The 27,343-nt window shown below is 56.2% G+C and overlaps 1 protein-coding gene and 1 non-coding gene across 2 annotated transcripts in view; one reads left to right on the top strand and one right to left on the bottom strand.

Moving 5' to 3' along the window:
- Lrfn2 (leucine rich repeat and fibronectin type III domain containing 2) overlaps positions 1-26,970 on the top strand; it is a 144,709-nt gene extending 117,739 nt beyond the window's left edge. The window contains exons 2-3 of the mRNA XM_004846627.3: positions 1,157-2,581; positions 25,673-26,970. Of these exons, the coding sequence (XP_004846684.1) occupies positions 1,182-2,581; positions 25,673-26,651 (2,379 nt within the window). The 5' untranslated portion in view covers positions 1,157-1,181 and the 3' untranslated portion in view covers positions 26,652-26,970. The remainder of the gene's footprint in view (positions 1-1,156; positions 2,582-25,672) is intronic.
- Positions 18,621-18,724, bottom strand: LOC147825524 (U6 spliceosomal RNA). The gene has a single exon (XR_015440629.1). It is a non-coding gene; the product is annotated as a U6 spliceosomal RNA (small nuclear RNA).
- Positions 26,971-27,343: the final 373 nt, after the last annotated feature.

Here is a 27,343-nt window from a genome sequence, read left to right as displayed (position 1 = left end):
GAGGCCTTGGGCAGACAGTGGCGACTGAAACAAGCTGCTCCTCTTGCGGCTCTGTAGGCAGCATGGAAGACAAACAATGAACAAGAAGAGCAGGTAGATTAGATTGTGGTACGTTCCAAGGGACAAGGACATGCAGAGAGGGATGGTGGGCTGTCAGGAAGGCCTCTGTGAGAAGGTGGCTGTGGGGTCATGGGCAAACCCTCATCTGCACACACAGGTAATCCCTTCCCCGTGAAGGTTGTCTTGAAACCGACATGAGACAATGTGCACGAGGGTCCAGACCAAGGGCCCAGCATGAATGAAGTGCTCAGTTCATTCCTTTGCCTCCCTCCCACCCCCTTCTTCACTTCCCTGAACTCTCAAAGAGCTGAGAACTATGTGGATTCTCCTGGTGGTGAAATTGTCCAAAGCCAGCTCCCTGCCAACCCTGGCCAACTGTCTTCTTGTCCACATCCTCTTCTTCTTTGTTTGTTGTTGTTTTTTGGTACCAGGGATCGAACTCAGGTCCTTACGCTTGCAAGGAAGGCAGCGGAACCACCGAGCTAAATCCCTGGCCCTATGTCCTCTTCTTAAGGAATGTTGGCTCCATTTCATCTCATGCTGAGCCCAAACCTAGTAGGATGGCAGCAGTGTATTTTAAAAGACAGCCATGAAACACTTTTCAAACTCAGTGGTTACCAGATGAATAATAGATGTGGTCTCATCCACACATCCACTCACTCATCCACCCATCCATCCATCCATCCATTTATCCATCCATCCATCCACCCACCCATCCCTCTATTCATTTATCCATCCATCCAAAAAATGTTTATTGAGCACCTGCTGGGTTCCAGGCACTGTGTTAGATGCTTGAGATACAGCAATTCATAAGACGGAGGTAAGTACTCACCTTCACGGAGCTGACATTCTAGCAGGGGATACAGGAAACAATCAACAAGAATAATGAATGACTAAATGGACCGTTAGAAGGTGATAAGAACTAAGGAAAAGATAAAAATAGGCCTGTCTTAGAGGGGCTGTACTAGAAGATCCGGGAGCTGTCTGGCCCTTCTCTGTTCCTCCCTGAGGCGGTGGCTCTTGCGAGGGAGGAAGCCCCGGGCAAGGACATCAGGAAGTCACCTCCTGACCCTGACCTTGTGTCTCTCTCTTCCAGGCCCCGCAGCCTGAGTGACCAGACCATGGAGACCCTGCTTGGCGGGCTGCTGGCATTTGGCATGGCGTTTGCTGTGGTCGATGCCTGCCCCAAGTACTGCGTCTGCCAGAACCTGTCTGAGTCACTGGGGACCCTGTGCCCCTCCAAGGGGCTGCTCTTCGTGCCCCCTGACATCGATCGGCGGACCGTGGAGCTGCGCCTGGGTGGCAACTTCATCATCCACATCGGCCGCCAGGACTTCGCCAACATGACGGGGCTGGTGGACCTGACGCTGTCCAGGAACACCATCAGCCACATCCAGCCCTTCTCCTTCCTGGACCTCGAGAGCCTGCGCTCGCTGCACCTGGACAGCAACCGGCTGCCCAGCCTCGGGGAGGACACGCTCCGCGGCCTGGTCAACCTGCAGCACCTCATCGTGAACAACAACCAGCTGGGTGGCATCGCAGACGATGCCTTCGAGGACTTCCTGCTCACGCTGGAGGACCTGGACCTCTCCTACAACAACCTGCATGGCCTGCCCTGGGACTCCGTGCGCCGCATGGTCAACCTGCACCAGCTGAGCCTGGACCACAACCTGCTGGACCACATTGCCGAGGGCACCTTCGCCGACCTGCAGAAACTGGCCCGCCTGGACCTCACCTCCAACAGGCTGCAGAAGCTGCCCCCGGACCCCATCTTTGCCCGCTCCCAGGCTTCCCTCCTGACCGCCACGCCCTTCGCGCCGCCCTTGTCCTTCAGCTTCGGGGGGAACCCGCTGCACTGCAACTGTGAGCTCCTCTGGCTGCGGCGGCTGGAGAGGGACGACGACCTGGAGACCTGTGGATCCCCCGGGGGCCTCAAGGGCCGCTACTTCTGGCACGTGCGCGAGGAGGAGTTCACGTGTGAGCCACCGCTCATCACCCAGCACACGCACAAGCTGCTGGTGCTGGAGGGCCAGGCGGCCACGCTCAAGTGCAAGGCCATCGGGGACCCCAGCCCCCTCATCCACTGGGTGGCCCCCGACGACCGCCTGGTGGGCAACTCCTCGCGCACGGCCGCGTACGACAACGGCACCCTGGACATCCTCATCACCACATCTCAGGACAGCGGCGCCTTCACCTGCATCGCGGCCAACGCAGCGGGAGAGGCCACGGCCACCGTGGAGGTGTCCATCGTGCAGCTGCCCCACCTCAGCAACAGCACCGGCCGCGCCACGCCCCCCAAGTCCCGCCTCTCCGACATCACCGGCTCCAGCAAGACCGGCCGGGGAGGCGCAGGCAGTGGGGGCGGAGAGCCCCCCAAAGGCACCCCGGAGCGGGCCGTGCTCGTGTCCGACGTGACCACCACCTCGGCCCTGGTCAAGTGGTCCGTCAGCAAGTCGGCGCCCAGGGTGAAGATGTACCAGCTTCAGTACAACTGCTCCGAGGATGAGGTGCTGATTTACAGGTGAGCGGGGCGGGGCGGGGCGGGGCGGGGCGGGGCGGGGCTCCGCGGAACAGGGAAGTGGGGAGGCTTCTCAGCTGTCCCCACGGTACCCCTTCTCCCCAGGGGTGCTGGTGGAGATCCTGCGCCAACTGAGATCAAGCGAGAGGAGGTAGAAAGAGTTGCAGCTACAAGCTGAAGGAGAAAAGGAGGTGGGCGTGGTGGACAGCGCCTGTCATCCTAGCACTCTGGGAGGCTGAGGCGGGAGGACTGCGATGCTACAGTAGTCTGGGCAACTTGTCTCAAGATAAATCATAATCGTAATCATAATCATAGTAGGAACGAGAGTGTAGCTCAGCGTGAAGGTCCTGGGTTCAATCCCCAGTACTGAGAGAAAAGAAGGAGGAGGAGGCAGAAGGAAGAGGAGGAAGAAGGGGGGGAGGGGACGATGGATGAGAAGATGGACGAGGAGAAGGAGGAAGAGGAAGGGAAGGACTGCACATGCAGAGCCTGAAGAGACGTGTGTCAAAGGACCATGCCCCCGAGGTGGGTGGCTGAGGCAGGCAAGCCCATGGCCAGCACCCCTGAGCTCTGCTGGGAGCACCGGACATATACAAGAGCCATGAGGAGATCTCTTGGCCCAAGGGTCTGCTCCTCTGAGGAAGGCGTGTGGCCTTCACCTGGGCTCATGTGCATGTAGTTGTGGAGGAAGCTTGAGGTCAGAAAGAGTGGGGCTCTAGCATGGCTTGGGGATCACTTCATTCCCCATGGGTTGCCTCAGTTTCCTCTGCTGTAAAATGGACATAATCTGTGCCTGACTTAATATGCACATTTGGAGGCAGATAGTGAAAACTGGTGAAGGGAAAAAGAGAGAAGGGAAAGAGACCAGTACTGAGTTGGTGATGGTAACTGAAAATCAGGGTTCTGCCGCGGAGTGGGCTGGATCAAAGGCCCCCAGAAATGTCCCAGGTGCTCAATTTCTTCCTTCCTGTAGGTTCTGGGCTCCTCTGGATTGGCTTCCCCTCGGGCAGCCTCTCTGCTCTGCAGGGTCTTCCTGGCAGCCCTATAGGGATGAGCACTGCTTTCCCCACTAGGCTCTGATTGGGTGGGGTCAGCTGTTGTGAACCCCTGAATTTTAGAGGGGGTCATCCTGCCCCTCTGGGCTGATCCTTCTGGACCCCAGTCTCCTCCTCGTGGAAACAGAGACAATGCGCTTGAGCTTACACCAGGACTGAGAAATTCAAAGGGTCATTTCCTAGCCTGGGAGAAAGAGTGGCTCAGAGGAGAAAAGCTGCAATAGAATCGCATGACTTGCAGCAGAGTGACAGGCAGAGGCCGGGTCCCTGACTGAATCAGGCTCGCTGCCGGCAGCCTCCGTTTCCATGAAATGTAAGGATATGCTCCAGAATCTCGCCACTCCAGCATGCACAGTGCACTTTGAAATCCTGGGCAGTTCATTTGATGCATGTATGATTAGCCTGAGGAGGGGCCAGGGCTTCCCCCACCAGCCAGAGCCCAGGGTGGATCCATTGCTGAGGACTTTCTGAGCTGCTGAGTCTCTGGGAGGGGAGCGGAGTGGGGACCGACCAGAACTTGTGAGGAACAGCTGAGGCCATATGCCTGAGGGTGAAGCCATCACGGGGACCTGAGGGGAATCAAGGACTTCTCCTTACCCTGCACCTGGTGTGCCGGTGTGGATAGCGCCTTCTGATCCCAGGGTGGAAAGAAAGCAATATCGGAATTGGATTTAAACATACGCATATATACACTTATATAAAATATAGAGAGATGTATATAATTAAATTTGAGTATACATTTATATTTCTACTTATAAAAGTCATAATCTGTAGAAAATTTGGAAGTACAGAAACATTATAAAGAGAGAAATAAAAATTATTCATATGCCTACCATCCAAATTTAACCAGAAGTATTTGAAAGTGACTCTCCATTTTATATTGATTCTAAATGATATTTATGGTCAATTTAGTGTATATCATTACATATTAATCCTTTCCACTCACCATTATATAGCTTGCTTAGTTTCCATGGCACTGAACTATTTTTCACTGGGCAGTACCATCATTTATTTAACCTTCAATCATTGGATATTCAAATTATTTTTCATTTTTCAATGTTAAAAATAACACAAGGATGTATATCTGTGAACCTAAGTGTATTGTACATCATTTTCTAGGAATCTGAGTTATTGGTTAACAAGTAAATTATAATCTTTGTCTGTTACATATAAATATTTATTTGCCCTCTCCCTGGTGGCAGGTTACACTGCCCATCTTGGCCATGCTTCTGTCAATATTGACTATTTAGTACCTCTCCTCTTTGCCAGTTCCAGAGGTGAAAACTGGAACTTGGTTTAATTTACATTTCCTTGATAACTGGTGAGGCTGACCTTTTGATAAGTCTTTTTCTTCCCTTGTGAATTTATTATATGGTAACTTTGATAAAAAGCATAAAGGTGGAAAGCCACCAGCTCTGGCAAGGGGTGAAGGGAAATGGAGTTTATGAGAGGGGAGAGAAGGTGTAGGCACCCAGGGTGCAATGTGCCAATGTCACCAAGCTAGGGCCTTCCCTGGGAGCCTCACAGATACTTGGATAGGGGTTGGGGCTGTGGTCATTCGAGGTGGGAGCTCATGTTTCTTTTCTTTGGTGATTGGGAACCTGGAGACACTAGGTTTATAAATATAATGAACATTGGGCGAGGGATTTAGCTCAGTGGTTTCACTGCCTGCTGCACAAGCACAAGGACCTGAGTTCGATCCCCGGTACCAAAAAAACCCAAAAAAACAACAACAACCCCCACCCCAAATATAATGAACATAAAGCAGTCATACCAGAAACCTAAGAATTGCAAATGTGAGTGACAGTGGCAAATTCTAGGGCTGGTTGTGAAGAGGAGAAGAGGCACTGCATGGACAGTTCTTGGAATAGTGTGGGTGCACAGTAAGCACTGAAGGAGGGAAGTGTAGCTAGGAGTAGTAGTCCTGGGAGTAGTACCAGCTGGAATCCTGGAGAAGAAGATGGCAGAGGAAGATCAGGTACACCGTGAAGTCTGGTTTTTAAGACAGATTTCTGAACTTTCAGAGACAATGGCAAGCACAAGCCCAGACCAGTCTCATTGCAATCGTGCAGTGTGTGCCATGCCTAGCTTACAGGGAGGTCTCGGGGAGAACTGGACACACCACAGGGTGGAAAAGTCCATGGGAATTAACAGAGCCTTCCCCTCCTTGGCATTCCTGAGAGCAGAGCTCCTCAGTGGTGACCCTCCCCACACACAGTGACTCTCCACGAGACCATGCCCTGCACAGCTTCATGGGACAGAGACCAGAGTCTCCATGGTGACAGGCATACTTGGAAAATGTCTTCGGAGTTTCCACTGGCTGTGAGCCACACCAAACAGAGCCTATCACAAGTGTATAGGACATCTGACAAGCTCTCATGCTGTCTTGGGGACAAAATGGAGAAATAATGAAGTGGATTGGTAGTTGGTCAGATATCCAGACTGTTGAGTAAATTGATCAAACATTCTAGAAAGCCTTTGGCTTGTCCCTCAGATGCTGCCCGCATTTCTGTACTGCTCAGTGAATCTTGTTGATATGGACAATGGTGTAGAAAATATGGTTCACAAATTGTCACATGCACAAAGCTGTCACCTGTCTGTCCGTCCATTCATCCATCCATCCACCCACACACACATCCATCCATCCATCCACCCATTCATTTACCCACACATCCATCCATCCATTTATCCATTCATCCACACACCACCAATTCATCCACCCAGACATCCATCCATCCATCCATCCATCCATCCATCCATCCATCCGTCTACCTATCCATTCATTCATTCACACATCCATCCATTCATCCATCAATCCACCCACCCACCCATCCATTCATCCACACATCCCCCAATTCATCTATCCACACATCCATCCATTCATCTACCCATTTTGGCACAAGGAATCGGTTATAGTTGTAGAAGTTCAAAGTGAGGAAATTGGCTTGGCTGGAATTCTGTGTGCACTTTTCTCATTCCTGAGACAAAATACCCAACACTCAAAGTTAGAAAGAGGAAATGTTTATCTCACCTCACAGTTTGTAGAGGTTTCAGTTCATAATTGGCTGGCTCCAAGGCAGGGTGGCATGGCAGAGGGGCATTGCAGGGGAGAAACAGTTCATGGCAGGCAGAAGGCAGCAAAAGCAAGCAAGAGTCAAGCCACATTCTGTCCCTTACATCTTATCCAGGCTACCCACCCTAATGGTAGGTAGCACTCACACCATTACTCCTAGCACCCTTAATCCTAGCATTGCACCAGGAATCAATCCCAGCATCACATAATCTAGATCCAGCCTCCTCTGAAAAAGCCCCGTCTATGCATGAGGCTTTGGGGTGACGTCTAGACTCTGCCATAACAGTTATCATTGCTTTCAAGGACTTCATAGTTACAGTGATGGAGCTGACAAAGGGCCCCTGTCATTTTCCACTGTGTTAATATGAGTATATGGCTCAGGTCCTCAGAGGTGATTGCTCTGTGCGGTGTCACTGAAGCCTGTCAGGGCAGAGCTATTGAGGTTTGATCCAGGCTGGCCCAGTTTTAGGAGTCAAGTTCATAAACTGCAGGCCCTGCTAAGTCCTGGCCCACTCTGGCTACCGAGTCAACACTGGGTGAATGGAACAGAAAGGATGGAGCATCCAAACCACCCATAGGTGAGCAAGAGTGAGCTGTCACCAGCTGTGGTACCCACACCAGAGGGATGGAGCCAAGCTGGGCTGACACCATCCCGGGGATGCTGACCTGGTGACCTGACTCCGCATGAAAACACTCGGTCTCGCAACCCATGAGCAAGACAGTAAGGTTCCCGCTCTTGCTCAATCCACCTGCTTCACCAGTCACCAGTCGGGGCCACTGTGGCATCTTGTGCACTGCGAGGCAGAGCCTGTCTCATGGGCCCTGAGTGCCAGGGTCTGAGGAAAGAGACAGAGGCCTTAGGAAAGGCTCAGAGAGTCCAGCCATCCTGGACTCTGTCAGGTCACTGTCAGGTCACCACTGAACCGCCTCTAGGTCCCACGGAAGCCCCAGGGGCTGTGAACAATGTCTGACAGCGAGGTTCTTGGCGGCCTTCCGGTGGGGAGTATGGAGGACAGGGCTGGAATTTGCTATGGAAGGGTGCCTGCTCTTTCGTGAGCTAACAAGCTCCCTGATTATCGAGTGGCTCTGCCAGCCTCCCAAGGCCTCTGTCCTCCCTGAGTACACAGGGCTGAGCCTCACACACGGGGCCTGGCCCACTTCCTGTGTGGCCAGGGAGGCCTGCGGCCACCCCTACCTCTCTCGTCGTAGCCAGGGCCTGGTGGTCCCCTCCCCACCAGAGAGAGCAACAACCTGCTCAGCCCCATGCCTGGAGCGACAAGGAAGCGGAGTGCCTGCAGTCATTATCAGCCAAGTGACATGCACAAACACTTGTCCTGAGAGCCGCCAAGAACAGCTGTCACCAGGCGTGATGTCGGAACAGTCCCCAGGAGGGTCAGGGGGAGCAGTGAGCTCCCCACCAAAGCTTAGCACAGAATCACCCAGGACACAGCCCCCACTGCACCTGTCACATCCGTGGCCGAAGTGGGGATCTGTAGGAAGAGGGACCCTGAAGGCGGCCTGGATGATCCCATGCTGCCCCATCCTGCACTGTCTGAGATTCCCGGACATCCTCCACCCAAGGGAATGCTGAGTCTCCCACCATGTGGGGACCCGTGAGCCATTCCCCACCGGTCAGGGTCTTACCGCAGACCGCAGAGGCCTCTGCTTCCACTGGCAAAGTATAGCCAGCTCCACTACTAATGAAGCCGGAACCCGGTTCCGGAAGCCAGGCAGGGACCCGGCAGGGACTGGTGCTCTGTAGAGGCAGTGGGATGTGCTGGGTGCAGGGGAGGCCTGTGAACTCTGTGTCCCCAGACAGCTGACCCCTTCGAAAGGGTGTGCCGAGCCCGCACAGGCAGGGGAAGGGGTGGGGGACACTGGGGTGCACAGTCAGGGAGAGAGGCGGCTCCTGGGTCAGAGCCAGGTCCACACTGGCCTGGCTTGGATTTTATATTCTTACAAATTTCTTTCCCTCTGTCTTGCTGTGGAAGTCAAACTTCTGTGAGTGGGGGTGGCTAGGATAACAAGCTTGTGGCCCTTGTAGAGATGATGAACCATGGAAACAGCCAGCTGGGAGCAGGTAGCAGGTGGCACCTTCTCCGGTGAGCTGCTGTGAGGTGACAAAGCTGGCAGAGGCTTCCCAGGAAAAAGTATGAATAGAAAAATTGACCTAATTTAATGCCTTAAACTTATAAGGTTTTAGATGCCCCTCTTTTAAGAGAAGTCCCATGAAGGCCAGTTTCAGTCTGATTTTCTGGGCAGCATGGTCCCCAGGGACCCAGGTCCTTGTATTTTTCTTTTCTGTGATTCTCAGCACACAATGTCTATCTTTAAGGTCACCTCATAGTACAAAATGGCTGCTGGAGCTCTAAGCAGCAGGAGAGATGAAAATGACAAGGGTAAGAGGGCAGAGCAGGGGATTTTTAGATGCCCCAACCAATCTCTTTCATTTTATTGAGACAAATTTTTGCAAGAGAGGCTGGGAAATGTTGGTTTTTTTTGGTTTTGTTTTTTGGGTTTTTTGCTAGGCACAATGTACCATTCCAGTGATACTGAGAAACTAGGGAGGGACCTGGCACTTCCACAACCCTTTACTTGCACCCCATCTCCATCATTTACTAGTCCGGGACCAGAGGCAAAACTTTTCATGGCTCTCTGTCCCTATTGTCATCTGTGGAGCAGGAAGAACATTCTCCAGAGTCAGCCATGACATCCTGGTGCCCGTAGGTATCTGTAGGGTTAGGAGCCTGCCCGCTGCCCCTTTCTGAGCTCGTTTCCTGGATCTGTTTGCCTCTTGTGGCATCTGCTGAGGGATCTGCTGTAAAGAGAGAGGTGTGAGCTGTACACCCTTCGGAAACACTGGTACCTCCGCCAGGAGCTGTGACACATCCGAAGAGTGAATGTCTCGCGGTAGAATGTCAGATCCCTCAGCAGGCTTGTACATGGTGCTGGGGAAGAGGGTCTAGGGTCACATCAGCACCTTTGCATCCCGCCCCCTCCTCTGCTCCAGACGGTGACCCCACCCACATTCAAAACCCTTCAGGGCATTTCTCTGAGAAAGCCATGGAGAGCCAGGCTCCCTTTCTAGCCGGGAGACCCGGAGGGCCACCCTCCTGATGGCCTGCATGTTTGGTGAGTTTGGAGGTGAGGGTGGAGGTGTTGTTCAGTTCCTACCAGGACATCACCGAAGAAGGTCTGTGGAGGGCGGCTTTGGGTTGGAGGCGTGGCGGGGACTTGGGGCTTGAGATGGCGGATACCAGCACCACGTCAGCCACTTGTCGAGCGGCTGGCCACTCCCTAGGGTCCCCAGCTCCTTCCAGCCTTGCGATAGCTGGGGTGGGCGAGTGGAAGGCAAGAGCCCAGGTATCCTGACCCCAAGCCCAGGGTTTCTGGCCTCTGCACTGCAAATCCAGGGGCATCTCACCTCCTGAGGGAGCTTCCTGGTGGGCCCTGAATCAGAGTATTTGAAGCTTTCCAGGGACTCTGCTGTGGGTCAGCATCAAGTCGAGGGACCTGGCTCTTGGTTCTCCCCTTTCCTTGTCTGAGCCTCGGCCGGTTCATCTGCAGAGCGGACAGTAGGGACGACCCCCTTCGCTCACTGGGTGGCGGGACGTAGGAAGGAGAGGACAGGCATGACGGACGAGCAGCATCCTGGGCACCTGAGAAGGCTTCCAGCAGCGAGTGCTGGTGACAGTGGTCCAACCGAATCCGGGACCGGCTTCTGTCACGTGAGAGAAGTCCAGAGCATGTGGCTCTGGCTGGCTCCGGTGCCCCATGGCCTCTGGAGACCCAGACAGGTCACAGTGCTGTCCCCTGGGGGCTTTCTCTGGCACATCCAGCCCACAGGGGGACTGATGTCCCCAGCAGCAGCCCTGGCCTAGGGCAGAGACAGCAGCAAGCTCTGTGCTCTTTCCTGGGTTCCCTGTGGGAACTGGCTGAACAAAACACCCCCGTGGACAGACGTCCTCCCCTTCCCCTGTCCAGGGCTTCCTGGGCCACTGCCCAAACGAATTCAAATCCTCGTCTCAAGCTCTGCTTCCTGGGGACCCAAACGGAGACAGGCACCACCCCCCTGGATGGGAGGTGAGCCCCTTTCACTAAAGAGCCCCGAAGTCTGGCCTGTTGACTCCCTCTTAGATCTCACTGGATTCCTTGTCCACACAGAAGCCCAAGCGAGGTAATCATGTGTTCAGGTACCTCCTCCCCCACCTTGAAATAAACTCACTGCTCCCCTAGGAAGCTGGAAGAGGGGAGAGGATGGTGGGGCAGTGGCAGCCCCTCAGAGCTGCATGGGCAGAAGCTTCGGCCTCGTAGCATTTCCCCACCCAGGCCAGAAGCCAGAGCTGATCTCCACCAAGGCCAGCAGTGCAGCCAGCTGAACCTGGCTGCTTTTCCGACTTACGGTGTGTGCTCGTCTTGTCTCTGGGGATGCCTCAGCTCTTGGTAGTGGGGCCTGCAGTCTGACATGTGTGTAAGGTGGGAGTGGCACCCCATGGGGGACAGAAGGGCCTGGGTGAGATGTCAGATTAATGCTCGTCATCTTCAGAGACTCCAGAGGTGGGGGTGGGTGGGAAGCATCACACACAGCCACAGCTGGGGTGGGGAGGACAGCCCAGGGCGAAGGCTGGGTCCCAGAGGAGGACAAGATGGGCCACTTGGTGGCTTTGGGCTGAGCTGCAGGCAGGGGGGTCCTGGGGCAGGGGGGTCCTGGGGCAGGGGACACCTGGACCTTCCCACTAGGCAACAAGAGAGTCACAGCAAGCTGTGGTTTAGTAATCAGCCCCTCCCATGTTTGCATGGCTGCTACGGATCCCAGGCCTGTGAGGGGAGGCCTGCATTCCAGGGGTTTCTGGGAGCAGCCAGAGTGGAGCATCAGCTGTGTCCCAGGGAACAGGCAAGATTTGGAAGGAAAAGGGGAAGGGAGGCTGCTTCAGGTGGCACCGATGCAAAATGAGGCTGCAGCAGGAGTGATGAGGCCTGGGTGTATCAGTCAGCTATTGCCTTGATGATGCTACATAACAAACAGTCTCAAGTCCAGAGTATTTACAACCATTAAGACTTCGTCTCCAGCCAAGGCTGGGATGCAGGGTTGGAGTAGCACTGGTCTTAACTGTGCTGGGCTGGGCTGGGCTGGGTCTCTGTATCAGTTCTGGAGCCCCAGGGAGGACAGGATGTCTGTGTGTTCTGCTCTTGGTGACAATAGGATGCAAACATCAGGCTTCGGTTGGCATCGCATCTGCTAAATCATGCTGGCCGGAGCAAGTTGTGTGGGGTCCAGGAACAGAGATAGCATCTGCGTACTTCCACTGCAGGCCCCGGCAGGCCGCTGGCTCCGCTGTTTACTCCAGACAAGTGGAGAACTGGAAGAGTACCACCAGCACCGGGCTTCCAGGCCAGCAGGCTGGGGGTGGGGGGCGCGGGGCTCAGCCACACTCGCTGCGGGGCTCCTGAGTGCACAGATGTGGCTCGAGCCCTGGGCACCTGCAATTCCAATCCAGTGACTCAGGGCGGCTGCTGCTGGGCTGGGGCCATGCTGCGCTGGGGACATCAGGGAGGGGGCTGTGGGTGGCCGTGAATGTCACGCATACTCGCTCTGTCAACCGAGCTCTCACTTCCGGCCTGACTTCTGGGTTTCTCTAGGTGGCAGAGAGCAGACAGGGTCTAGACCCAGGGAGGGAGGACTTGTGAACAGGAAAACCCCTGATATTTGCTTACCCCTTCAGCAAACATGGACAGCGTGTCTGATCAAGCACCCCGGCTTGGGGAAAGATGGGCAAAGTCCTTGCCTTCAAGGGGCCGACATTCTTATGGGAGAGAAACAAGATTTACAATGTGCATAAGCAGTGTAAGGAGACAGAGACTGGGGCTGCTGCTTAATATGGAAGGTCACGGATGACACGGGTGACACTGGAGCAGACCCTGGCATACAGCGAGAGAAAGAGCCAGGCAGAGGAAGCAGCAGGTGCAAAGGCCCTGGGGTAGGAATGAACTTGTCCTGTTGAAGTAGCAGCAAGACTCTAGGACACCTGGAGGAAGGGTGGCAGAGACTGAGCCAGAGGCCTGGCAGGGCTGGACCTGGCAGGACCTTGAGGCCATGGCAAGGCCTTGGATTTTATCCTCAAAGAGGCAGGAGCCATTGGGAGGTTGAAAGCAGGGTGTGATGTGACTAAGAAAGAAGGTTCTGGCTGTGCAGGGCCCAGAGGCCCAGAGACCAGCTCAGGATGGGCTCTGCGTGGAGCCTCCATTCTCCCTGTCCCAGCCCTCTGCACGGACCCCCTTGCTCTGATGCAGATTCGTGATGTCCGCGCTGGTTTAATTGGCTGGTTAGGCTGTGCCACAGCATTCTGGGGCATAAATCACCTCTCCAGTGACTCCGCAGTGCGTTTGTGCCAGTGCCCGGCTGGTGGTGGAGGTGGCCCGAGGTCCGCTCCTGGGAGATCGCGCTGCCTCCCGGGAACCTGGCCAGGCGGGGGGCAGCCGAGGCACTGGGCCTGGGGATGAGATCTTGGGAGCTGAGAAGGTGCTGGTGGTGGCAGCTGGCGCTGAACACCAGGGAGATATTTTTATCACCCGTCAAAATGCCACCGCGCGTGAGCCTCGCCAAGGGCCGCTTCTCGAGGCTGTGACTGTCGCTGGGAAGGTCTGCTCAGAAAAGGCAGCTTGGAAAACTTGTCCTCTCCTGTGGGGCATCACTGGAGGAGACAATTGGGGATCAAAGCAGCAGTTGGGGACCTCCTCCCTGGTACCCTGAGCACACTTAAGCCCTACTGTCCTCCACGAGCCTAGAAACAGGACCCCGTCAAAAATACTCCCTTCACAGATAAAAGGGGCTGAAATTCTACCATTAGAGATGCATTCTTTGCATCGATAATGGGCAGAAGCCTGGCAGGGCTGGGGTAGCTTTCTCTGGGAATGGCCAACGGGGACACTGGTTATGCAGGACACGGCGGAAGCTGAGGCAGCAGCAGGAAGGAGGGGCTGGCAAGGTCACCTGGCAACCTCAAAGCTCCGGTTCCCTGCATGACCACAGGCCCGCGCTGGAGAAATCAAGGAGAGGAGACACAGCCAATCCTGACCCCACCCGGCTGCTCTGCTCGGTCACCACGACTTCCTTCACTCCATCCTTAAGATGGGGCTGCTTCTCACTGCTTCCACAGACTGAGGGAGTCCAGAGTGGGGATGGCAGAGTCCAAGGTCATGCGGGTGAGCCCCTCCTCTCTGTGTGAGCTCCTAGAGTGCCCCCGCTCCTGCCAGCTGTGGGCCCGCCACCCCGCCACCCTCAGGATGCTGACCTTTCGAGTCACCTTCTTGGCCCTGGGACTCAGTACCTGACACCCCCAGTTTAAAGAGGGGAGGTTTATTTTGGCTCACATTTCAGTCCATGGTCCACTGGCCCCCAGGTAGAATCGGCACACGGGAGGAAACCACTCACATCCTGGTAGTCCGGCAGCAGAGCGAGCAGGCAGGAGCCAGGAAGGGAAATAGACCCCAGGGAGCCGCCTCTTCTGTCAGACCCCACCTCCTAACAGCACCCCAAGATCCAACCCCCTTCCACAAGCCCCGCCTCTGAGCCCCTGGGTTCTGGGGTCCTCCTTGATCTAGCCATAGCCTTGACCCCATGTGGGCCAGGGTTTTTCCCAAGAGCCCCCACCAGCTACTTCCTACTCAGGTTCTGCTTTCATCATCATCAGGGGCAAAGCTAACACTTCTGTAAGCTGTTGCCCGGATTTCTGAAGATAATTCTCAGTGCATCTAAGGCTGTTATCTTCCCATCCAGCCTGTTCGTCCCCGTCCCCCCCCCGCCCCCGCCCCGCTTCCTGTGCCCTTGCCCTTCAACTTGAGGCATCAGGAGGTGGCTGTGCAAGAATGAGGTCATGTCTGGGCCACAGCGAGAGGGAATCCTGCTGGGCCCAGGGCCTACCCTCCCGCAGCTCAAGCTTTCCAGGGAGACAAAGACTAACACTAAATAATGACACACATGCCAAGCATTCGTTGCAAACAGGCGTGTGAACTGGTCCTGGGCCACTGACCCACTCAGGGAGGTCAGGGGAGGCTTCCTGGAGGAGGCACAAGGAAGGTCAGGTGAGAGCTCAGTGGGTAGAGAGGCCGCATGCTGCTTTTGCAGGAAGGTCTCTGGAGCCTAGGGCCTGAGGTGTGTCCTGGGCTTGCCCAGGGGGCGTGCCCAGGAGCTTATTTCCGGTCTTGCCTCCAGTCTGGTCTCTGAGGCCTCTGCACACGTGGTCTGTAAAGCATGGAGCCAGGGGAAGGAAATTAGGTTAAAAGTGCCAAATAAATTCAGGCATTCTCTCCCCCGGTGACAATGTGACATCCGGCACCATCCTACAGGCCGCTGCCCCCACTCAGTGAAGTCTCTCTGCATCCTGATGGGCAGATCCGGGCACAAGTCCACTAGGAAGCCTTGCACCCGGCCCGGGGCTGCATCTTGGGGCCTGGGTGCCTGCTGCTACACCTGCCCACTTGCTGTGTGCGCCACTCTGCTCCCAGCATCTCTGCAGCCACCTGGGGAGCAGGTGTTGCTGTTACACAGTCTGCATGGGGAAGGAATCTCAGGGATCAGAGAGGTCAAGGGAGCTGCTGAGGTCTCCCAGCCAGGAAGTTGCAGAGTCGGGATTTGAACTCAGGCCTGTCATGCTCTAAAGGATGGCCGACCACTCCTTCTCCTCTCAGGATGTTTGAAGGTAGTGAGGACTCAGATGGGTGTCTTGGGATCACAGGGGATGGGTTTGATCAGAAGCCAGTGACTCCGTTCCTTTCACACAGTCCCCTTCTCTGCTAATAACCCCAGAACCTTCAGCCAGCTGTCACTCTAAGCCGCGATGAAGAAACAGGATGTAGTTATTAGGAGCCTCAGCCAGGTGGAAGAACTTCCAGACCACACTGGCGAGGGCTCAGACACAGGCCTTGGATTGACAGTGGAAGGAAGCCTCGCCTGTGAGGGCCGGGAGGTCCCCACGGAGGCAACAGGGACATGGGCAGCCATACCCAAGGGCAGTGTTGTCTCTTGCCTGCCATGGGGACCCTGGCTGTGCTGTCCACCATCGAAGGCTAAGATGAAATGGGACACGGTTTGACCCCAGGGGCAGGTGGGCTTGGGGGACAGAGGGGGGATTTATGGCTTGGTCTCTGCCCACCAGGTGCCAGCATTCCTCAGAGCCCCCAGCCACTGCTGCCCCAGCCCCTCCGACAGCCTGGGGCTCCCTGGCTCCAGGACGCCCAACAGGGAGCCACCCAGAGGTCACAGTGGGGCCTTTGACCTTGCAAAGAAAGAATTCAAGGTCTAGAGCCACAGCAACCATGAATTCGGGTCACGATTCATGATGGCGGTGAATCTGTCACCGCTCGGGGCTCGGCCGCTCTGTCTCCAGCTCTGTCACCCCCTTGATGGCAGGGCAACTATGTGCACAGAGGTGGGGAAAAGGAAGAGATGGGGGACTCCGGGACCCCAAACGGTGCTTGCTGTGGACGAGAGCAGCGCTGAGTCCCTGAGAGCGTCGCCCTAGAACGTTACCCAAAGGTGCCCCTCTCCGTGAGGTCATCCTGGGGTCCCCTGACATTCCTGGAATGAGTGGGCGAATCTGGAAATGACCTAAGAAGTGGTCCCCCCAAACCTTCAGCTCACAGGGGAGGGCTGAGACCCGGAGACGGAGGGGCTCTGCTGGACACAGCCTGTTAGGGGCTGCAGAGCTGGGGCGGGAGGCCGGCTCCTACTACAGGCCAGAGCTCCAGGCCCTGCTCTGTGGAAGCTGCTCCCTCGCCCACCAGGAGGTGAGGGACCTGTCACATTCTGTCACCGCTAGGGGCCGGCAGCTGAGCAGCCCAGGGCTGGTTGGTTTGCAAACTGCTTTTACAAACCAGAAATAGAAAGCTGAGGGAAACTAAGCATCAGGATAAAGAGTCACCCAGTAAGATCTGGAGCCTGGATTTGAACCTGGAGCCCAGGTCCTCTGGGTGCTGAATCCCAGTACCTTTAGAACTGGGGACCTGGTGCCAGTACCCACAGCCCATGGAATTATAAACTAGCAGAAGTGTATACTGAGGCACAGAGATGGAAAGTGACTCTCCCCTGATGACACAGCCTTCAGGACAGAGCTGCAGCTAGCACCGAATCCATGGGGTCCAGACATGCGGTGGGTGGGCCAGTCCTTCTCCCTCCCACCCTCCTGGGTTTGGATTTTGTCAGGGCTGCATCTGGCTGAACAGAGAGCCCCCCAGCCACCCCTGAGGTCCCCCAGAGGTCCTTTCTCTCCCCAGCCTCCCCCCTCCCCGAACCCTGCTTGTCCGAGACAGGCTCTGGAAGGCTCAGCAGAAACCGGCATGCTGAGAAGTGCTGAGCGGGCTCCTCCTGACCGCTCCCCCAAAGGGCACCTCTCCTTGGGGTGAGGCAGCGGGCAGGGTCAGCTCTGCAGGCCGCATGTCCCGAAGGCCTCGGGTCCAGGCACGCACCCGTCAGTGTCTCCGTCACCCACTCCCGCCCAGTGTCCTCATTCTGAAAAACAGCACTCGTGCTGTGAACGCCCTGCCCCCTGCTGACGGTGTCCCCCGCTGGAATTCTGGGGCCCTCCCAGCGGCCCTGTGAGGCAGTGGTCCAGGACCCCGACTGACAGATGCCAGACGCGCAGACCACGCCTCTCCCATCCAGCTTGCTCCTCTCCCTCCCCCTCCCCCTCCCCTTCTCCCTCTGCCCTCCCCCTTCCCCTCCCTCCCTTCCTTCCTGTTTTTCTTTCGTGGTACTGGGGATTGAACCCAGGGCCCTTACACTGAGCAACATCCCAGCCCTATTTATGTTTTATTTTGAGACAGGTTCTCACTAAGTTGCCCGGGCTGGGCTTAAACTTGCAATCCTCCTGCCTCAGCCTCCCAGTGTGCTGAGATTACAGGTGTGTGTCAACATGCCTGCCTTGGGTGCTGTGGTTTGTGCCCCCCGCCCCCCGCATGCCAAGGTTAAAGCCTGCCCCTAAGGGTGCACCACAAGCAGTGGTGAGTTTGTGAGGCAGACAGGTGAGGGCCCTGACTGAGGGCTCAGAGCTAAAAGCTGGGCCTTTTGCTTGTTCTCCTGCCTGTTGCCCCTTGGGGGTGAGAAGGAGTCACCAGACCTAATGTTGCCACTGAGAAAAAGCTGCATGCCCACTGTCCTGGTTTGTTGCCTGGTGCCGTGCTGCCATTTCATGACCTTTCTCTCCTTTGGTCCTGACCACCTTCCCACGAAGCAGGTGTAGCTGTCCCAGGTAACTCAGGCAGTGAGAGTCAGATCACCTGCCCAGGGTCACACGACTGGCACCCACCGGCTTCTCTTCAGCAGTCTCCCCGGGCACTGGGTCCTGCCACCTTCGGGCCTGGAGCTGTCTTCATCCTCAACCTTCAGGAGGGCGCAGAAGAGTGGCAGGTGGCTGGGAGGATCTCCTCCTAGCAAGGCCTCCTCCAATTCTACCGATGCCCCAGATTGGCCAGGGCCACCCGAGCCCATGGGCATCAGAACCAAGACGCCCTGACCTGGTGCCTGCTACCCAAGTGACCCCCCAGCCCGAGGGACGTGACCCATCCATTCCCACAGCACTCTTCTTCCTGTCCAACTGGCAGATTTTGCTGTGGGATAGCATTTTTCTTTGCCATTTTTTACTATGGAAAAATACATAACAGTTACTATTTTAACCACTTTCAAGCATCCGGTTCGGTGGTACCAGATGCATTCGCATTGTGGAGCCAGTGACACCAGCCACCTCCATGATGTTATTATCATCCTGAGCTGAGACTCTGCAGCCATTAAATGACAATTCCTCATTCTCTCCTCTCACCCCCTAGAGGCCACCCCTGTGCTTTCTGTCTCCATGAGTCTGACTGCTCTAGGTCTTTCATGCCAATGGGATAATAGAGAATCTACCCATTGGAATTTCATGAAAACGTGGAATGCTTTGCAAAGGTGCATGTCTTCCTCGCCCAGGGGCATGCAGATCTTCTCTGCTTGATTCCAGCTTTAGTGTCCATGCTGCTAACATGAATGCTGTGATTGCTTGTTTAATGAGCTTGTCACTGGCTTTGACCCATGCAGTGCCACCATGCAATTATGGGGCAGCTGAGGGGGGCAAAATCTCCGATCAGGTCCGTGGGTCAGTGGTGTCCTCTTGGCACCAGCCAGCTGTTCTAGCACATCTTGGACACAGCTGTGGGAAATCTTCATTTTGTACACATCTAGGTTTGCAATAAGGTGTAATGGATCTGACAGGGTTTTCACTTCTTCACAAGTGGTGACTTGGGCTTGATTGAGCAAAGTCTCCTTAGCTCCTTCAGATGACAAATGACAACTGTCTTCCTCATCATCATCATCATCACGGCACTGAAAACTCCAGGAAGGGGCAGACACATTTATCCCTATTGCACTGCGTTTCCTACACTGCCCACAGTTCACGCTGGAGGTGAGGAAACTGATGTTCCAAGGGAGGAGAGAAATGGCCCAGGTGACAGCTGCACAGGGGAAGGACTGGTCTGCAGAGGGGGCCAGGGGGGTCTGTCTGATTCTGGGGTCTGCACTCCTTCCTCCCGGACACTCAGCCCCATCCCTGGGGCCTGGAAGCTAAAGACAGTGAAATACAAGGAGAAGTCCTACATCTGTAAAGACTTGAATGAGGAAAGCCAGAGAGAGAGAGAGAGAGAGAGAGACAGACAGACCGACCGAGACTTAGCTGGGTGGAGGGCTGGCCCGAGTGGACTCACCCTGCAGAGGCAGAGCCCTGCTTTGGCAGATCAGGACCAGGGCACCATGACTCATGGGAGCCTCAGAGGAGACAGGGCTTTTCTGCTCATGCCTGCCCAGTGTGAGCCGCAGACCATGCTGCTTCCAGAGACTCCAGGGCACCCCTGGCGCGGGGGTACCAGAAGAAGGGCAATGACTAACTGGGGAGAGGGAGCTCAGGCTCTGATCTCTGTGGCTCAGACCCCCCTGAGAAGAAGGCCGGAGGCCAAGCAGCACGGCCCCCCCTGCTCCATGATCATCATCTGATTCTAAGGAGCAGCCTGCACCACCATTGTCACTGAGGGTCTCCAGTGTGCTCAAGGCCACCATTGGCTCCAGACACCAGTGCCAGGGACTCTTGGAGTTGCACTGGTAATTCTGATCATTCCCTTTACTACTCTGATCCCTACACAGGTCCCTCTGAGCAGCAGTACCCAGCAGTCCTCAGCACTGGAACAGGAGACTGAATATATTTGCAAGGCCGCTGAGTCGGTCCTGGGCCACTGCCTTGGTGACCTTATTTTCTACCACTCTCCCTTTCCATCTCTCTGTTCAAGCCAAGCCCATTTCCCCACTGTTCCTGGAGCACATCCTATAACCCTTCTGAACCTCGGTTTCCTCCTCTGTAATTCAGGATGGAATTAGTTGATACGGGTGAAATACTCAGGACAAAGTCTGACATCTAGTAAGTGCTCAGTACATGTTAGCTGTCGCTAATGTGTTCTTTTCTTTGTTAATTGCCATCATGAAGTTGGCCTAACTCTCAGATTGGCTTCCTGCTAAAATCTCACTCTGCTCAATTCAAGGTAACACAGCACAGTCATTCATTGGTGTCCCTGAGTCAGCTTTCAGTCACTGTGTCAAAATAGCGTAGAAAATGAATGTAAAGGAGGAGAGGCTGATTTTGGCAAAGCTGCTGGCCTCATGGCTGTCAGGAAGCAGAGGTCAAGAGAGCTAGGAAGGCGCTGAAAAGCCCCTTTTAAGGATGCACCCCACATAACCCGCTTCCTCCAGCTGGTCCCCACATCCTGACAGCCTACCCAGCTGTGAGCCCCTCCCTGGGCTAATTTGTTGGTGAATCCAGAGCCCTCACGCTCCACCCTCATGATCCAGTGACCCCCCCTTAGGCCCTGCTCCTGCACACTGTGGCACTGGGGACCAGCCCTCCATGCATGAGTGTTTTGGGGCACACTCCATATTTAATCAGTGTCTGAGGAGGATCAGTTCCGGGATCCCCTGCAGAGCCCAGAATTCACAAATGTGCAAGTTCCCTGGGTGAAATCTTGTAGTATTTGCACGTGACGTGCGCGCTCCTTCCCGTCTCTAGAGGGAGCAGGGGATCAGCGCACCTTGCTGGCTTGGCTGCTCTCCAGGCAGGTGGACTGGGGCCTCTGCGTGGCCATGTGTGATGTGGGGTGATTACTCCCACCTCTCAGTTGGTGCATGGACAGGAGGCCCTGCGGGACAGGGGCACAGTGCCCTTCAGAGGGTGCTGCTGCAGGGGCGGAGCGCAGAGGTAGAAGAGGGTATTGTTGGCAGCTCAGGAACCGAGGACTTCATTTCCTCCAGCACCAAGGCCTTCCCCTCCCCGCTCTCCCTCACTGGCTTGCTCTGCTCCCTCGCACACCCACACAGCACCCCGCACTGCACCAGCTCCCTCCCTGCCTTCCCTGAGCTGGAGCCCAGGGCCTGCCCAGCTGCGGTGCTGCGGAGACCTCACTGCCCATCTCCAATCTCCTGACCGCCCTCAGGGGCACTTGGGCTGGCGCCTCCTCCTGCGGGCCTTGTCCCTGAGCCTCACTGTCAAGGCCGGGCTACCACCAAGGTCCAGAGGCAGAGAAGGAGCACGTGGCCCGGCCTGTGCTACTTTCCCTGCTTCATTTGCCACGATGTGCCCCTTGCGTGCACCTGACTGCAAGGGGGCTGAGGAATGAGGTCTGGCGGAGGCCACCCGAGGGACAGTGGGCTGAGGGTGTCAGCCTCGGGGGTCCCTAGCATCCCTCCCTTCCACCCCATCCCACCCCATCCCGTCTCATTTCCTTGCCTTCTCCCTTTCCCGCTCCCATACCCCTTGGCACTCTCAGCCCCATTCCCTTTCCCTTCCCATTCCCTTTCCCTTTCTCATTCCCCTTTGCCAAGACCCCAGATGCCTATTCTGGGTGGCAAACTCTCTGTGCCATCAGGAAAGAACAGGCCTGGCCTGCAGGTGTCTCTGGTGGTCATATAGGGAGTCCCCTCAATGCGTCAGGGGACACTGGGGGAGGGGCTGCATGGAAGAAGACAGAGCAGTGGCTACAGTTGCCTAGGAGCAGACTCTTGTGTGTCATACATAAGCACCTATGCCCGGACACACACACACAGACACACGCACGCACACACACCACACACACACACATACACACCAAATTCATCCATGGACATCCATGAAGGGCCTTCAGGACCCACACGGTGAGCCCAAAGTTACAGTAAAACACCCCTCCCAAAAGATCTCCTCGGAGCCAGCCAGTGCCCAAGAGCCCACCGCTAGCAGCAGGGCATCTGAACAGCCTGCCACCACTGCTGTCTGTCTCAGCACCTAACAGACACTTCCCGAAGCACAGGCGGGCTCCAGGACCCAGCTCATGACTAGAAGAGGGGACCCAAGAGAGATAGGACATGCCCTGTCCTCACGGGAGAGGTAACGTGAACAAACACTCCCCAGGGAGAAGGGCCCCACAGAGTAAGGGAATGTGGGGCTGAAGGAGGAGGGGGAGCAGGGACGGGAGATGGTGGCTGAGCCGGGCCTCACAGATGAGTCCTGTTAGGAGGCAGATGAAGTTCCGGGGAAGAAGGTCTACCAGCAATGGATGGAGTTGGCTCCCTCAGGGAGCAATGAGTCATAAAGTACTCCCTGGTTAGAATTCCACTGGGTACAGCCAAGACGTGAGCGGCTGGCTGAGGAATGATGATCTTATCCCAAAGTACAAGGAGAAATGGTGTTAATAGAACATCGTCATGAACACAAGGGTGATCTCCCTGTGCCAGACGGGATCCAGTCAGAAGAAAAAGAACACTGGGTCTTTTGAAGGGAAATCAGGACAAGGAATGGACAGTGGACAGTGGAGTCACTGCAGGTCAACCAGGGGACTGTGAGCATCACAGAGACTAGCAACAGCAGAAAGCCACTGCCACCCCTCCCCAAGGCTGGAAGAACACCCAGAAGATGTGACCAGGACTGGGATCCAACTCTGTCCATGGAGCTAGGATCACAGGAGTCTCAGAGGCTGGCCAGACGCATCTGGAGAAGAAAAGGAGAGACACCTGGGCTACACCTGGCTTCTCCCTCTTCCTGGCAGCCTGAGGGCATGAGAGTCTGAGACTAGGAAGGAGCCTGGGAAATGGAGTTCCTGCCACGCGGAGGGCAGGTGCAAGGGGGATACAGATCTGAGAGCAAACAGTAGGGTGACCAGGCTGCTCCGAGAATTCCTGTCACACCTCTGTGGTCAGCCCCAGATTTGTTTCCTGGTGTTAAACTGAATGAACAAATGCCATGTGAGAGAGAGAGAGAGAGAGAGAGAGAGAGAGAGAGAGAGAGAGAGACCTGGTTTATTTTGTTTTTCCTGGGGAAGTGCTGGAGTTTCAATCTCCGATTGTGTTTGGAGTGTGTGAGCTTAATTAAATTTAACACATCAGAGCAACTTAAAATAGCAATTCACGCTTTCTGCTAACAGAGATGTCGCCAATTTCTGTGATGGAGAGAAATACACCAGGATTTCAGGAATATGTTCTTCAGACAGGGCTGCAACCCGCTGGGAGTGCAGTTCCTGTCCTTTGCCGTCTGCCACCCCAGTCACTGTCTCTCCTGCTCAGGTCTTGGCCCAGGAAGGCTGGCCCGTGTGACGTGGGCGCTGGGCTCCCTTGGGCTCCACCGTGGAGACCAGCAGCAGAGGGGTAGGAGGGCAGAGTGAGCTTGGGCTGCTCATTTGTGTCATCCCTGCCTGCGAGCTTGCCCCAGCAGCTTCTGTTTGTCAACTAAATCCCGTGGGCCACCGTGTCTCCATGAGGGGTGATTTTGAAACAGAACATTCAGCGATGTTGGGAGACACTTTTGGTTGTCACATTTGGGCATGTGTTCCGGCACCCTGGGGTGGGGGCCGGGGCGTGGGTAAGCATCCTGTAGTGCAGAGGGCAACCCCTAAAATCCACAGTGTCCAGGATAGGGGGTCAGATGTGCCCAGGCTGGGACACCCTTCCTCCAGCTTCGTTTCTTCCCAGCCTGTTGCAAACCAATGCTTCTGTGAGAATGTAATGGAAATAAATTATCAGATAAACCATCTCGGGCTTGGATGTGCAGAACTGCCATAGAGCTTCAGTGCTTCCTATTCTGGACCATCTGACTGTGGAGTGGGGACAGATGACTCTTGGACCTTCGTGCCTATGTAGAACGCACCTTGAGTAGGACCAGCCTGCCATTCTCTCCAAAGCTACTAGCTTTGGTCCCCCTGCCCCACCCACCTCTGTGCCATTGGTCTCTTTGTAAATAGGGTCTTTTTTTTTTTTTTCGGTACCGAGGATTGAACTTGGGTCCTTGTGCTTCCACGGCAAGTGGTGAAACCACTGAGCTAAATCCCCGACCCCATAAATAGGGTCTTTAATTGTTCCTCGGTAAGTGCACCTTCTGCCTTGACAGGGCCCAACTCATTCTGGTTCGGGGATGTTTTCCTACCAGAACAAGGAGATGTGGGGTGAAGAGAGCATGTGGGAGGCTGGGACCACAAGGGGCAGCTAGGGTCGGTGGCACACGTGCACGCTGGCCCCCCTTCTGATGGCTGACGGCGGTCCAGTCACAGTGCCTGAGGGCCAGCCAGGCGGTAGGGCGTGGAACTGACTACAGACTGGGGTGGGCTGCTTGGTGACTGAGAGCCGAGGTGACAGACAGAGGCGAGCCCAGCAAACTGCTTCCGGAAAGCTGGTATTGTCTCACTGCTCTGGATATGCATAGCTCCTGCCAGAACAGGACCTGGGCAAGCTCTGGGGTCCCCTGCAGCGCGGGCCCTGCCGGGCTCCTTGGCCCTGCTCCCAGGTGGCCCAGCTGAGCAGGGATCCCACTGGTGCTGCTCCAGGGAAGAGCGTGGCTGCCGTAGGCCATGGGGGACTTTCCACCCGAGTGAAGAAACATGCCCCGTATCTGTCACGCAGTGAGAAGCAAGTGCAGACGGAGGACCTGGGAGCTAGTGTTCAAGTGCCCACTGCCTCAGTCTAGCAGTCTCAGCTGTGTGGCCTTGGGCAAACCACTTACCCTCTCTAGGTCCCAGCCATTCGTTCTCCGTGCAAGGAGAGCATCGGTCAGGGCCTCACAAGACGACTATGATGACGCCCCGGTAAGCTGAAGCCGTGAAGTCCCCGGATGGACCTATGGGACTGGCCTGCAGAGTCCTTGCTGAATCTGCCTCCTTTTCCTCCTGGCCTCTTCTGCCCTGCGCCATGGGGCCCAGGCGGGTGTGGGACTCCTCCTCCTGGGTGGCTTCCCCAGCAGCCTCGGGCACACAGATGGACGGCAATATCTCTTGTCATCGTGGGCTCCCTCACTGAGGCTCTTGGCCTACGGGCTTTCATATCTGAGATCTCAGTGAAGCTCAGGGAGCCTTTCCTCGTACCTCAGGCCAGGCGAGTTTCTCTACAGACAGCGGAAGTCTGAAGCCTGAGGTCTCACAGATCCACTGGGTCCGGGCTCCTGGAAGGCCCAGGCTGTAGTGGACAGGCCTGGGGCTGGGGAGACATCAGACCCCCAAAGGTGGGGTGTGGGCCGGGCCCCCGTGCCGCCCTCTGGTCTCCAGCATTGCCCTGCAGAAGCAGAGTCCCAGCCTGAACCAGCAGGAAGCCTTACAGGTGACAGGGAGGTGGCCTAGCTCCTCGGGGTGGCCCTAGCATCCCCCTCAGATGTCCAGCCCAGAGAGGGCGTGGTGTGGGTTGTGGTCCCATTACATCTCAGGGGACAGGACAGCGGGCCGGGCTGGAGCAAGGCGGGGCTGGAGGGACTCCAGCCCCTACTTCCCAGAGATGGAGGGGTTACAGCAGCTGACGTGGGGTGGGGGCTCTGAGTCCTGCTCCTTCACCCTTTGATCTCTCAGTCCTGCATCTGCCTCTGGCACCCTCTCTATCCTTGCCTCTGTCCCTTCCCTGTCACCTTGACCCTTCACTCCGCCATCCCTGACCCTCTGTGTCTCCTTCCCTCCCAGGATGATCCCAGCCTCCAACAAGGCCTTCGTGGTGAACAACCTGGTGTCAGGGACAGGTTACGACCTGTGCGTGCTGGCCATGTGGGATGACACGGCTACGACGCTCACAGCTACCAACATCGTGGGCTGCGCCCAGTTCTTCACCAAGGCTGACTACCCGCAGTGCCAGTCCATGCACAGCCAGATCCTGGGTGGCACCATGATCCTGGTCATCGGGGGTATCATTGTGACCACACTGCTGGTCTTTATCGTCATCCTCATGGTGCGCTACAAGGTCTGCAGCCACGAGGGCCCTGGAAAGATGGCAGCAGCGGCTGTCAGCAATGTGTACTCACAGACCAATGGGGCCCAGCCGCCGGCCCTGGGCAGTGTGCCCGCTGGGCAGCCCCCACAGGCGCCACCCAAGGTTGTGGTGCGGAACGAGCTCCTGGACTTCAGTGCCAGCCTGGCCCGAGCCAGCGACTCTTCCTCCTCCAGCTCCCTGGGCAGCGGGGAGGCAGCGGGGCTGGCACGGGGCCCCTGGAGGCTCCCGCCCCCTGTCACCCGCCCCAAGCCCAACCTTGACCGCCTGATGGGGGCCTTCGCCTCCCTGGACCTCAAGAGTCAGAGGAGGGAGGAGCTGCTGGACTCCAGGACTCCAGCCGGGAAAGGGTGTGGGACGCAGGCCAGGGGCCAGCACTCAGACCGAGAGCCACTGCTGGGGCCCCCGGCCGCCCGTGCCAGAAGCCTGCTCCCCTTGCCCCTGGAGGGCAAGACCAAGCGCAGCCACTCCTTCGATATGGGGGACTTTGCAGCTGCAGTGGCTGCGGCGGGAGGGGTGGCCCCCGGCGGCTACAGCCCCCCTCGGAGGGTCTCGAACATCTGGACGAAGCGCAGCCTCTCCGTCAATGGCATGCTCCTGCCCTTTGAGGAGAGTGACCTGGTGGGGCCCCGGGGGACTTTCGGCAGCTCTGAGTGGGTGATGGAGAGCACCGTGTAGCCGGGGCCACCCTCCCTCGCACCCTTAAGGAGTGGGAATCGAAGGGGAAGGGTCTTTACTGGCGAGTCTTGTGGAGTTTCCATGGTGATGTTTACATCCAGGGACAGTTTCTTCTCCCTGCCTACAGCCTCTTGTCCCTCCTGTCCAGCCACTGCCCCCCTCCATGTCACCTTCCCAGGCCTGTCCCCACCACCCAGCAGGGTGTGCTCAGGAAATTCCGACTCCCTCAACTGTTGGACTGAGCCCTGAGTGTTTGGAAAGGCGAGAGCCTGCCTTTCTGACCACAAATGTAGCGACACGCAAGTGGCTTTGGATGGCTTATGGGTCCAGTGTTGTTTTTATTTCTGAATTTATTTTTTTCCATTTCCCAGACTCCTCTTCTTCATTCACATGGGTAAGGGGTAAGCGAGGGTTTCCTCTGTGTGTGCCCAGCAGGCCCGGTAGGGGGCGATCATTGCCAAGTGCCAAGACCTGGGAATGACTGGGTTCCAATCTTGATTGGGGGAGGACTGTGGAGTTCCCTGCCCTGGGCCACCACACACCCCGCTTTAAGAGGTGCGAGTGACCAGCTCTGAGGCTGACACCTGTGCCCAATACTTATGCCAGAGGGTCCCTTCGGGGGGTTTCCATGTGGAAGGAGAGGAGGATTCCCAGCCTCACATGGAAGGGAGGTCACTCTGGGGTCATTGTGG

Source organism: Heterocephalus glaber, unplaced genomic scaffold (assembly GCF_053883595.1).
Source record: "Heterocephalus glaber isolate CG9 unplaced genomic scaffold, H.glaber_assembly_v1.0 deba00001497, whole genome shotgun sequence".
Classification (NCBI taxonomy): Eukaryota; Metazoa; Chordata; class Mammalia; order Rodentia; family Bathyergidae; genus Heterocephalus; species Heterocephalus glaber.
Note: the sequence above shows the minus strand (reverse complement) of the source record. Positions and strands in the feature narration are given on the sequence as shown.